This window comes from Rattus norvegicus, chromosome 3, assembly GCF_036323735.1.
Source record: "Rattus norvegicus strain BN/NHsdMcwi chromosome 3, GRCr8, whole genome shotgun sequence".
In the NCBI taxonomy this organism is placed as follows: Eukaryota; Metazoa; Chordata; class Mammalia; order Rodentia; family Muridae; genus Rattus; species Rattus norvegicus.
The window spans coordinates 160,695,744-160,709,152 of record NC_086021.1 but is presented as its reverse complement, the minus strand read 5'-3'; the positions used below and the strand labels follow the sequence as shown (position 1 = coordinate 160,709,152).

The 13,409-nt window shown below is 44.2% G+C and overlaps 1 protein-coding gene and 1 long non-coding RNA gene across 5 annotated transcripts in view; one reads left to right on the top strand and one right to left on the bottom strand.

The window, feature by feature from the left end:
- LOC134486185 (uncharacterized) overlaps positions 1-2,949 on the bottom strand; it is a 25,482-nt gene extending 22,533 nt beyond the window's left edge. For both annotated transcript variants that reach the window (XR_010064991.1, XR_010064990.1), the window contains exon 1: positions 2,437-2,949. This is a non-coding gene — a long non-coding RNA (uncharacterized LOC134486185). The remainder of the gene's footprint in view (positions 1-2,436) is intronic.
- Positions 1-13,409, top strand: part of Psmf1 (proteasome inhibitor subunit 1) — a 25,172-nt gene extending 11,763 nt beyond the window's left edge. For all 3 annotated transcript variants that reach the window (NM_001101005.1, XM_039105878.2, XM_063284578.1), the window contains 4 exons: positions 2,948-3,133; positions 11,027-11,080; positions 12,074-12,232; positions 12,988-13,409. In NM_001101005.1, the coding sequence (NP_001094475.1) occupies positions 2,948-3,133; positions 11,027-11,080; positions 12,074-12,232; positions 12,988-13,039 (451 nt within the window). In that variant the 3' untranslated portion in view covers positions 13,040-13,409. The remainder of the gene's footprint in view (positions 1-2,947; positions 3,134-11,026; positions 11,081-12,073; positions 12,233-12,987) is intronic.

Below are 13,409 nucleotides of genomic sequence, written 5' to 3'. Positions count from 1 at the left end.
TTTTTTTTTTTTGGAGCTGGGGACCGAACCCAGGGCCTTGCACTTGCTAGGCAAGCGCTCTACCACTGAGCTAAATCCCCAACCGCTCAATTTTCTTAAATTGTTTTATATTCTTGAACTATCTGAGGATTACTTACAGACTATTTGCTTTGTTTTCTAAATTCTGCAGCATGGAACAACTGTGTGTGTTGGGGTGGATGGGAGGGAGAGGAGGAGGGAGGGAGGGAGGGAGGGAGGGAGGGAGGGAGGGAGGGAAGGAGGGAGGGAGGGAGGACCTCTGGCGTAAATCCTCACTTATGACGGCTCTCTGCTGTTTCACGGCTGTGTACACCGAGCTGGCTGGTCTACAAGCTTCAAGGATTCCTCTTCTTTTGTTTCCTGTTTGGCTATAGGGTCACTAGGATTGCAGGTGCATGCTGCTGTGCCTGGCTTTATAGGTTCTAGGGTCCTCACACTTGAGTAGCGAGTGCTTTTTTCTTTTTCTAATACCCTCGCCTAAGCTATCTCCTTAGACTAACAATTTCATAAGAATATCATCTTTCTTAACTTTAAAACACTTGGGAATGTAGCGTCAGTGTGCATGTAATAAGCAGTCCGCATTCTGATTTCCACAGCTATCCAACAGTGGTCTTCAGACCTGAGCTTTTATTTTAGTTTTTTTTCCCATTGCATTAATTTTTATGTCTTTTTAATTAGCGTGGTTCCTAGACATTTTTTCATTTTCTTATTTTTTTAAAACTTGAAGAGTGTGTGTGTGTGTGTCTGTCTGTCTGTCTGTCTGTCTATCTTGCTAAGTACGGCAGGATCTCTCAACCTCCCTGGCAATTTGTTCTTCATTTCTAGAATTTTTTTCACTTTAAACATTTTATATAAACAGAATATGTAATCTTGGGCGTGGCATTTAAATTGTAGGGCACTCTAACTTTTTGTTCCTCTCATTTACTCTATGTTGTGTGCTTTTTATTTCTCTGTGGGGAACCCCAGAGTGCCGTGGTAAATTCCTGTTTGGCTTAGTTTGGATGTTACTTACATCCACTATAGTTAGGCATGCACCCACTTCTCTGCATCTTGGCTTAGTGCTTTATTTTATATCATTTGTTGACTGTGCAGTGATCTCACTGGGATCATTAATTTGCATTTCCCTACTAGTGAATGAAGTTTAGAGGTGTTTTGTCTTGTTGATGCAGGATTTCCTTGGAAATTCGTCATAGGCAAAAAGTTTCATTCCTCACCTTTTAATCACTATGATTTTCTTCTTTTCCCTTTTTACAGTGCCTGTAGCTTCAGGCATTGTGTTAAATAAGAATTGCAGAGAGCTTCCTTGCCATGTTCCCACAGTTAGTGGTAGAGGATTCAGTTTCCACCATTGTATACATTGTTAGCTATGGGCATATAGCAGGCGCTCCTTAGTAAGCTGAGGACATGTTCCTATATTCTTAGTTGTTAGTGCTGTTTTTATCATAAGTGCATTTATCATATTGTTTTGTGCTTTATCCATTGGTATAATTTTCTGATGTTTATTTCCTATTTCTTAGAACAGTGGGAGACATTGATTTGTGAATATTAAACTAGCCTTGCTTACCTAGAGTAAATTCTATTTGGTTATACTGTATGATTTGAAAATATTTTAAGGTCAATTTTAATATTTTTGAGAGGTTTTTGTTTTGAGTTGGTAAAATTCTGGTCTGTAATTTTTTGTTAAGTTTGTCTAATTTGATACCAGACTAGCACTGGCTTCCTGAGACAATTTGAAAGTACTCCCACCTGTGCTTCTGAAAGTGACTATTTTTTTTCACAGTGAAAGTAAAGTTTTGTATCTAGGCTTTACTATATTTATGTCTTGAGATGTGTCTTTGGAGGCAGGCCATATATTAGTTACTTTTTAAAATGCCATGACCAAGGCAACTTACAGAGTTGTTTATTTGGGCTCATGGTTCCAGAGGGCTAAGGGTCTGTCCTGGAGAGGAAGCATGACTTACACGTGCAGGCTGGAGCAGGATGCCGAGGGCTTACATACTGAACCACAAGCAGGAATCCAAGAGAATAAACTGAGAATGATGCATGCTTTTGAAATCCACCCAAGTGACACACTTCCTCCTGCAGGGCCACATCTCCTAAACCCACCCCAACACTGCTACCATGGGAACCAAATATTCAAAGGCAGAGACCATGGGGGGACATCTCATTCAGACCAGTACAGTGTGGGTTCAGCCTTTTCCTCTTTGATCCCTGCATTCTCTGGAAATGCTTGAGTTCCACAAGTTCAGAGACTTTTGTTTTGAGCTCTGATGTGGTTTCATATGGTCAGGGAGCACATGCTAGGACTTCAGGTATGGAGTTTGCTCTCTGGACTAGGACTTGGTTCATTTTAAAACTGCCAGGTTTTGGAGCCCCAGAGTTCTGCCCACTTGCTGCTGCCTAATCTGGCCACCGCACCTCAGCTGTAGCTCATGATGCTTATTTCTCTTGGCGAGAAGGGATGCCTGGTAGGGGCATCCTTCCCAGGATCTGGCCGAACTGAGCCTCAGACCCTACCTCCAGCGCAGGACCAGGAACTTGGCTCATCCTCCCACAGAGCCTTTTCTTCCATGACCCTTCCCGTGACATGTGATGAACACATAATGACGCTGAGGGAGGAGTGGCATGGAGACAGAGGAGCAGCCAGTCCAGGCTGTTCCCCTACCCTCACCTCTTTCTGATGGGGTGGTAAATGAGGAGGGGCAACTCAGATGCCTAAGAAACTTAGGCCCAAATCTCGGAGACAGCGTCAGGCTGTTGCCCCCCTCACCCAGGTCCGCCGGACGGCCCGTTCCCACCATAGTAATCAGGCCAATCGCAGGGCCAAGACTTCTCAGGGCCGTCGTCGCCGCCCATGCCATCATCAGAATACTGTATGTGAGATTCCTAGCCAACTGCAGGAAGCTGAATTCTTGTCTGAATTCTGCAGGACCTATAAGAATAGTGAGGAGCTTCGGTCTCGGATCAGATCTGGAATTATCACACCTATCCATGAGCAGTGGGAGAAGGTTCGTTTAAGCAGTCCTCCTCGGGAGTTCCCACCTGCCACTGCCAGAGAGGTGGACCCACTCCGGATTTCCTCACACCATCCTCATACTAGCCGGCAGCCTACTTGGTAAGTATGGAGCCCCCATTGGTCAGCCCATGAGTTCATGGTAGGATCTCACTGTCCATCCCATCCTACTGTTGACCCTTCCCTGGTCTCCAAGTGTCTTCAGCAGACTTGTTGAAAGTGTTAGTGTGTAGAGGTAAAAAAATAGAAATGTGAAAAGATCAGTGAGTTCTGGTGTTACTAAGTTACTCTGACTACCAGCATCCTAAGCTGCCTGACCTTTCTCCGTCTCACATAGCCCTTCTGTGTGCAGGGATTAGAGGCTGCTGCCCAGGGAAATCAGAGTTACTCTGTGTGGAGCTGTGAGCCAGACTTTTGGGGGAATGCATAGGGACAGAACACCATCCGGGAGAAGACGCAGTCCCAGTGTCTTCTCCGTTTCACTGCATTTTGTTGTATGCCATCACCTCTGACAGCTTTAGAAGATGGCCAGAGTAGCTGCTGAATGAATGAATGATGTCTGAGGTCTTTGCAGATTAGGGTTAGCAGCAGCAGTCCTGGAGAATTCTACTCTGATGAAGGAGACAAAGACCAAGGAACTGGTCCAGCGTGTCCTAGTCTGGACAACAATATAGTTAAGACTGGGGTCGGCACTGTACTAGGGAAGCGTCCACTGTGTGAATACAGTATAATACAATAGAATACAATAGAAGCATTCAGTGTCAGCTACCATTGGCTTGTTATGTTGGCTAGGAGTTGTATAGTTTTGGTTAGTTGACATAGGTAATCAATTAAATTCTTTAATAATTGGCAAGTCAGTTTAGTAAAATCTTTTAAAATATTGGCTCCTATAGAGCAAATGAAGAACAACCAAAAGTACTTTCGGAACTGCTTGTGCTGTGAAGCCTGCGTATTCATGGAAGGGGACAGGCAGTGCGGCCTGCCTAAGGCCACTAGCCACTAATAAAGAAGCAGAGGCAAGGTTGGGGTCCAGGTACCTTCATTCCCACCAAGTGCTCTAGCCATGGTCTCAGTATGCTTGCAAGATTTAAGACTAATGGCTGGACAGTTACCAAAGTGGGTGATCTTTAGACCCGAAGCAGATGACTCCCATCATAGTTGTAAACAGTGCTAGGAGTCTCTGCCCCTTCACACATGGCACAGACATGTGTCTCACCTGTCACCTCCCACACCTTCATTTACTGCCTGGAAACCACCCCTCTGTCTTCACACATGGGTCTGTTTTCTGAAGTGTGGAGTGGCCTGTCTGGAGCTTGTCAGGGATGTTGGATCTATTCAGCTAAGAGTATCAAACTGGAGAGGTCAGTCTGCTGTAATGGAGAATGCCAGGTGGAAGGGACTTCCATCTCCTGAATACTCTGGATTCCTAAAAGCTGTCCCTACTTAATTCTGTATCTGTATGTGTGCACACGCATCTAAGAAGAAGAAATTATGAAGACGACAACTACATTCCTTTCCCCTCCTTCCTCCCTCTTTGTTTATTGGTCTTTTCATTCTAACCCACTTATGTTAGCTCCATCTGTCTGCAAATAGTCAGGAAATTGTCTGCCTCACATTAGGTCCATTGTTTTGAAAACAAATTTTCCTATGCTTATCCAGCTTCCCGAAAAGTAAAGCTTTAGTATAAAGCCCTTATTTAGGTCATTCTAAATTTATTTTTGATCCTTAACAATCTGTCTTTACATGGGATTTTTACAGTTTGTGTTCTGCATCTTCTTAAGTCGTTTATTAAAATGTTACATGTCTCTTTTAGTACTTGCTGGTTTCTTTCTCCAGTGCGCTCTGACGTTCCTGACCTGTGCGTGCAGTATCTCCGGCATGGCAGGCCTTGAGTGACAGTGCCCATAAATACTCCTCATCCAATTCTGTACCTACCTGTGCACACACACACTCAAAAGAAATTAACACATTCATAAGAAGGTACCTTGATATCCTTTCCTCTCTGTGTATTTGCTCCCCACCCCCTTTTTCTCTTTCTAGTGCCAAAGATGGGACCAAAGACCTTATACATGCTAATATGTGCTGTACGGCTGAGCTGCACTCAGTGGACTCTTATTTCTGCTTGTGTATTCCATCATTAAGTGATGTGGATTTTGTTGAAGGTGGCACAGATTTTGGGGAAAAAGAGTCATAGTGTTGAAGCTCTAGTTGGCAGTGGGGCCTAAGAATGAGGTAGATTAAAGTCTCATGCAATAGCCAACTTTATTTAGAGCATCATACGATTTATACTCAGGCTTAAGAAGAATCATGTTAGGTGTTCAGTCACAAGGATAAGTCACATGGCAAAAAGATGTTTTTCCATAGAGGCTTATGAATAACAACAGCTGAGGTAAATTATCTGCTACACCTACACCTGGGAGGAACACAAAACACATTCCAAAACCAATTCTGTGTTTCAGAGAAACCGAGGTCACAAGACTCATGTTCTCTTAGACTTTTCTCACAAGCTCTCAGAATTCTCACACGGCTCCACTTCTGGGCTGCGTTCTGACAGAGCAGGAACCTGTCCGCTGTCCTCTGTAGTTATTCTCTGCTATTGGAATAAGCACTGACTGCAAGTAGTCATTGTCTTTGTGAGATCGTTGCAGTATTGAATCTTCAGCTGCATCAGTGAATTTCGTGTGTCTATGTAAACTGTCAGGGTTCTGAATGGATCTTTTCATCCATTATATTGAAAGATTATTTGAACATTTAGAAAACACTAATTCTGAGATGCATAGATCTGCTAAAAGCTCATAAGTTTTATTTAAAAATATCAAAAATCTCATTCAAAACTTACTAATATCAAAAAAGTAACTTGGATTTTTGTCACATAAATGGTGAATACAAATTTCCAATTTGCTAGTTTTTACTTAAAATTTCATTTTTTGCTGGGCATGGTGGCACATGTCTTTAAACCCAGTAGTTGGGAGGCAAAAGCAGGTGGATCTCTGAGTTTGAGGCTAGCCTGGTCTACAAAGCAAGTTCCAGGACAGCTAGGGTAGTTATGTAGAGAAATCCTGTCTTGAACAAAAACCACCCCCCCAAATATTACAATAATAATAATAATAATAATAATAATAATAAAACTTTTTCATTTTCTGATTGGTAACATATACTGCCTATTGTTTTCCCTGAGTTAATGTGTTTCTTTTGAAAAAGTGTCAAGTATATAGTCCCATCTGAATGGCAACAGTTTGTTATTCTTTCAGGAAAAGATGGTTTTCATTAGAATATCTCTATTCTATTTATAGCTAAAAACAGTCGACACTCTTTCTAGAAGGGCATTGGTACATGTTATCTTCCCCAGTGAATCACATTTGCATATAAAAAGACATACTCAAAGGTAGATATTAGAAAACATCCGTGATTATAGTTAATATACCCAGTAAGTCTCCATTGGGACACACTAATTTTTCCTTTGTGAGAGGATGTTAGTTGAAGATAGCTTCTTGGTTAGGGTTAGGGGATTGTCTCTGTTTTGCCCTTGCTGTGCTGAGAAGACCCTATCAAACGTGAACATGTATGTATGCCCTGCATGCGCTGCCACAGTCTGAATTCACATGTACCCATGTTGGGAAGACACTGTTTCTGTGGTGTCAGCCATGCCCTCTGGCTCTTAAGGTCTTTCTGCTTCATCTTCTGAATAGCTCCCTGAGTCCTGAGGTCAGCCATGCCCTCTGGCTCTTAAAGTCTTTCTGCTTCGTCTTCTGGATAGCTCCCTGAGTCCCGAGGTCAGCTATTTAGTGAAGATGCCCACTTAACACTGAGTATCCCAACACCTCTCGCTCTGAGCACTGTCCAGTGCTGCCTCTGCTTAGTTCCCATCGATGACTGCAAGAAGTGGCTTCCCTGAGCAAGGCACTAATCTAGAGATGGAGCCAGATGTCCTTGTAGGTCATGTTATTGCTTTGTACCTTTAACGAAACAATCATTTATTTGGGTTTCTGTGGGCCCTTGGCTATTAGTCTCAGGTTCTTGGCCACCCAACGGTGTCAGGCATGGGTCCTGTCTTGCAGAGTGGGCCTGAAGTCCAGTCAGAAAATGGTTGGTTACTCCCACATTTGTGCCACCATTGCACTGGTAAATCCTATTAATTTTGGGGGTTTTATTTTGCTTTGTTTTATTTTTTGTTGTTCATTTTTTGTTTTTGTTTTTCTTAGAACCAGAGAATCTTGAATACATTGATTTTTTTTTTAAATCCAGGGATAGAAAATTTAGTTCAATAATATTCTTATATCTACTATTGGCTCATTCTACATATTCTGTACAACATACTCCATGTGTTTACCCTCTCAGATCTGTCATTTTACAGATAAGGAAATAGATTAATATACAGTTCTTCATAACCAAGAAGAAACAGAACGTTTGTGTTATAGTAAAGTAGGATATTGAATGCCGCTTATCGAACTCTATGTAACAGGTAGTAAACACTATCCTTTAATCTGTATGGCAACCCTCAGAAATAGATACTCTTGTCTATATTTTGTGGAAGAAAATCCTGGGCTTAGGGATTTCATGGCTTACCCTAGGTCATACAGATGTTAAATGGTGAAACTACGGTTTGAACTCGAGTCTCACTGAAAAGGCTTTGCTTTTTCTATCCTTAAGTTACTCTCTGACATCATATGTCAGGCACTGGACTAGGGCTCTGGCAATGTTTGATGAGATATGTCCCAGTCGTTAAGCAGTTTCCAGCTGATGAAGACTAATTGTACCTTTCACTCTTACCATGTGTCTTTAAAACAATGACAGAAGTCTGCCTGAGGTACACTGAGCAAAGAGAGCAGAAGGTGGTTCTTTGGCTATCATTTAAAAGTGTATGAACTGGAGAGGTGGCTCAGTGGTTAAGAGCACTTAGTGCACTTATACAGGGCCTGGGTTTAATTCCTGGCATCTACATAGTGGCTCACAGCCATCCATAACTTCAGCTCCAGGGGATCCAGTGTTCTCTTCTGACTTTCGTGGGCACTAGGCACATATATGCACCTATATATATGCAATTCATACACATTAGCTATTAAATTAACCTATATACTTTTTTAAAAGATGAGTGCAAACTTGATGCTATTCAAAGTGATTAGTTTTTATGGTCAAGGAAAAAGTAGAGCTAATGAAACTGTGAATCCTCTTGGGTGAGAGTGGCCTCTGCTAGTGCTAGCTCGTGTAGGAAGAAGAGGTATGTGTGAAGTACACAGCAGTGGACAGTGTGTGCCTCAGCTGGATTTGATTCTGAGATCATGGGGGTCATCTAAAGGTCGTAATCCCTTTAACTACTGATTTTTTTCACCCTTAATTATCAAATAAGAGAAAAGGGGGTAGGCACTATTATTTCCTGGTAGAAAAGTAGGGCACAAAGGTGACCCAGAGTAGAACAGCTCATGCGTGTTGGGGTGTGGTTCAGCCCTTTTGTGTTCTTCTTTTTGACATGTGTATCAGCAACCGTTTCAGAAGGGATGACAATGGTCTGGATTGCTCCAAGAACAAAGCGTGGTTACTACAGGAGCATGGGCTGTACACATCTACTACACTGAAGAAACCTTCTGCCTGTCTCCTACTTCAGTAACTGCTAACTTTTATCCCCTCAGGAAGGGAGGGGTCCTGTGTTCATGCTTTGAACATGAGCATGTGGTTCTCAACCTTTGGGTTGCTACCTCTTTGATCCTTTCACAGGGTCACATATCAGATATCCTGCATATTGGACATTTACATTACAATTCATAACTGTAGCAATATTAGTTAGGAACTTGCAATGAAATAGTTTTATGGTTAGGGTCACTACAACATGAGGAACTGTATTAAAGGACCATAGCATTTGGAAGGTTGAAAACCACTCCTCTTGAACTCCGCCTCCTCTGTGAAGGAATGTTGGTGACCTGGAGCTTGTGGGAATCTTTTTGAGTAACAGTAGCTTCTGAGAGTTCAAATGGGCCACAGCCATATCACGCCAAAGGACAGTAAGAGACGGACATGGGCATCTAAGCAGGAAATCCGGGAGGGGTGACGGTTTCTGGTGGAGTGTGTGGAGCTGAGATGCTCATTCGGAAGGGGGCTTAACTGGGAATAGAACCCAAGGACGATGCCAGGGATGATACACGTGTGTTTCTAGTTTAATCACTACTGTCTACTGTTGAAGCCATTCCTGTCAGCAAGTCCTTTCTTGTCCTGAAGCATGGTTTACCATCATTGTGCCTTCTTGGCTGTTGCTGGTAGACTTAAGAGCTTAAAAGTTGGAGATGCCCAGGCAGTGGTGGCACATGCCTTTAATCCTAGCACTCAAGCAGGCAGATCTCTGTATATTTAATGCAAGCCTGGTCTACAGAGCAAGTTCCAGGACGGCCAGGACTACACAGAGAAACCCTGTCTTGAAAACCAATCAATCAATGAAAGATGTGGATGCAGAGAATTTGTGACAGGTCCCTGCCAGTCTGTTATAAAATCTTTTACTCCAAGTCCAGAACACAGATACAACTCTGACGGCTGGCCCTGAGCTGTACAAAGTGATTGTGAGTGTGTGTGTGTGTGTGTGTGTGTGTGTGTGTGTGTGTGTGCCCTAAAATTTAGCCATAGGGAGCAGTGAGCAGTATGATGGCCCCTGTGATGCATTTTAAAGGTGTTCCCAGGTCTCGCAGAGTGAGTTCTTAAAAAGTGTGTTTGCCTTGTAGTAAGGCTGTGGAGTACCTACCAGATAGCCCTGACGGCCTGAATATACGTTATTGGGATGGGCCTTGAACTCTCCCTCCTCCTGGCAGTTTTGAGTGTACGAGTTGTTTATCAGGCCCCTCTTTTGTTCTGTTTTTGTTTTTCCTCCTCCCCCACTGGTTGGGAGAGAAGAATGGAAATTTTGGTTCCTTGGGAACTTTTATTTATATTCCTTACTCATTCTCATTTTGGCTCTGGAGCTTTGGCATTCTCAAAGAACTCAATCTTTTAGAGGGAAAGGGGAAATACTAGAGACTGCAGAGGTTTATGGCCAATGGCCGTCCAGCAGGCTGTGCTGCAAAGAGACACAGTAGACAGTGGGATTGAAAGTCTGCCAGAGCTGTGATAAATAGGTTGAGGAGCATGTGCCGCACTGGGGTTCCCACGCTTCTATCTTGTTCACCTGAGGAGCTCTTACACTTTAGCTGCCAGATTTTGGTTTCGAAGTAATATTTCACATATCCAAGTTCTTGAATCTTACATAAAATATAAGAATTTTAGTAAAGTATGAATACAATAGAATATATCTGGAGATTATTTAATAATGTATCTTTATTCAGACTCTGCCCTTTATTGTTTTAACTTTTTAAAGATTAATTTCTTTGTTTTTGGTGCCTGTGTGATTGTGTATGTACCTCATGCGTGCAGGCAGCCATAGAAGCCAGAAGAAGATGTCAAATCCCCTGGAATTGGAGTTACAGGTGGTTGTGAGCCATCTGATTTGGTCCTAGAAACTAAATATATGTCTTCTACAACAGCAATATGCTCTCGTAACTGCTGAGCCATCTCTGTTGCCTCAGTTTTAACTTTTAATTCTTCATTTTATGTATATATGGGTATTTGGGCTGCATGTATGTATACCATGTATGACATGCCCATGGAGGCCAGACAAGGGCACCATATATTCTGGAACTGGAGTTATGGGTCGTTGTGAACCATGATGCAATGCTGGGAATTGAACCCAGGTTTTTTAGGAAAGTAGTCAGTGCTCTTAACCACTGAGCCGTCCCTCAAGCCCTCACATCCACCCAGTTTTACCTTCTGCTCAGCTCTTCATGTTATTTGCAGTTTAATGTGATCAGTGTTAATCTCTGCTAAGGACCACTGTCAGGTATTCTGTATATTGTGATCTTTTGATCAAGTGTCTTCCTTCTCTGGGGTTCGGTGTGTCTCTGCTGCATCAGCTTCAAGCCCCTGGGAGCATAGGTGCCTGGCTGCTCTGGGAATTGTGGTAATTGTCCTTGTTTGTTTCAGGCGTGATCCCCTGAGCCCATTTGCTGTCGGGGGAGAAGACCTAGACCCCTTTGGGTGAGTATTTCTGGGGAGGCAGCAGCAGTATGCCTTGCTCCGTGGCTTGCAGCCAGCTCATCCCATTTTAGAACTTTCGTCAGCCTCCCTCTGGAGTGAAGGAGGCCGTTGCTGAGGAATCATTGCTGCTTTCTATGCTCTGCCATACCTAGAGCAGCTCAGAGACAGAACCTGGGACCCTCCTCTCTCCAAAGGAGGCTCTCAGCCTTCCTGGATGAGAGTCACAGGATGCAGAAGGAACAACCACACAGTAGGCAGGCCACAGGCTGTGTAGAGTGGTGGCTCAGGCTCTGTGGTGCTGACCTCACTCCACAGAGGGAGTAGTCTCTGACTCTCATCCTGTGCCCAGCAAAGGTTCTGTTCTCTGAGTGAGTCAGAGGAGGTTTAGCTCCTGCTGAAGAGTAACCCCGCTTTTAGCCTCTCAGTTTTAGATCATAGGACTCACTGAACTCTACAGAGAGGCTCAGACAGTGACCTCAGCATGTAAGGAACATTAGCCTATTCATCCCAGCTTGAGTGCATGAAGTCAGGTCCCTGGAACTCAGTGAGGGACAGAGAATGTCAGGAGCCAGGCTTGGGCAAACCACAGGCAGTCAGCAGCTGTGCTGAGGTCCTTAAGGAAAGAGCAAACCCTCATTGTGGTCATGATGCTATTACTCCTAGACTAAGGATACTCTACAGAGCTGGAGAGTTCTATATTGATTCTGACCAATTCTAGCTCCACTACTTGACCGCTTGATCTTACTATGTGTAAGACATGGCAGAGATCTCTGTCCTGTGGACTCATGAAATCCTTACAGAGCTTTCTGTGCTGCTACAGGCCCTTTGGCTTCAGCTGTATCCTTGCTCACTTCTGACTTGATCTCATGTGTCTTCCCAGACCTTCTAGAGTAGTCATCCTGGTCAGTTTTAATTCACTGTACACTTGTCTCTCTTCTTCAAGGGCAGTGAGTCCCTGTAACATCTGCTTACCCAGCTTCCTTCCTGTCTCAGGTGTCAGAGAGGTGGCATGATTGTGGATCCCCTGAGATCCGGCTTCCCAAGAGCACTTATTGACCCATCCTCAGGCCTCCCAAACCGGCTTCCTCCTGGTGCTGTGCCTCCAGGAGCTCGCTTTGACCCCTTTGGACCCATTGGGACCAGTCCATCTGGGTAGGTATTCATTCAGGTTTGCTGAGAGGTGGGACTTGATGGCAGCTCAGCTTAGCTCTGTTCAGCATTGCAGCCTCAAATATCTGACTCCAGGCACTGAGTTCCCACTGCTGCCTCCCTGGAGGCCTTCTAGGAGTTCTCTTCACCTTCTTCCCTTGGTCTCTTAGTTGCAGTTATTAATGCTTTGATGGAACTCCATGAACAAAAAGGATCTTGGGAGGAAAGAATGTATTTGTCTTATACTTCCACATGATGGTTTATCATTAAAACCAGGCCTGGAACTCAAAGAGAGCAAGAACTTGAAGACAGGAGCTGGTGCAGAGGCCATGGTTTGCTAGCTTGTTTTCCATGGCTTGCTCAGCCTGCTTTCTTACAGAACCCACCAGCCCCGGGGTTGGCCCTACTCACACTGGGCCTGGCTCTCCCCATGAATCACTAAGTAAGGAATACTCTACAGGCTTGCCTACAGTCTGATCTGTAGAGGCATTTTCTCTCAATCAACGTTCCCCCCTCTCAGATGACTACAATTTGTATCAACTTATCCAGCACACTGGTGACCCTGTAAGGAGGATGCAGGGGAAGAGATGCTTACGTCAATCGTCCTTTTATAGAGGAGAAGGACAAGGCCAGGAGACTGGGTGTTGAGCCGTAGTAAGCTTTAGTTCCAGGCCCTTAATCTCCATGTCACTCTGTGGGCATGTTTCCTGTGGACTCAGCCTCATCCTCCAATTCACTAGCCCCTCTTTACATTGCAGACCTAATCCTGACCATCTTCCCCCACCGGGCTACGATGACATGTACCTGTGAAGGCCTCAAGAATGTAACATCTCAGCCTCCCTTTCACTCTCCAGGAGCTACCACCATTGGCCCCATCAGCGTCCGTGTTCTTGTGGGCTTGGGGCAGAGGTCTCTGCCCATGTGTTTGCAGACCTGCTGGGGTTGTATCCCCAACCCTTACCAGAGCCGAGGTGCCTGCTGCAGCACCCCACCAAGCTGCATATAGGTCCCAAGGAGAAACTAGTGTATCTCAATCACCAGCTCCTCCCACTTCCAAGGAAGACTCCGGCAACATAAACCCTCCACCCGATGCAGTCGCGGTCACAGCGCTATAAGAACAGAATGCATTTTGGATGTTATTATTAAGAACCAAATGTCAATACAGAATTCATGTTGCCGA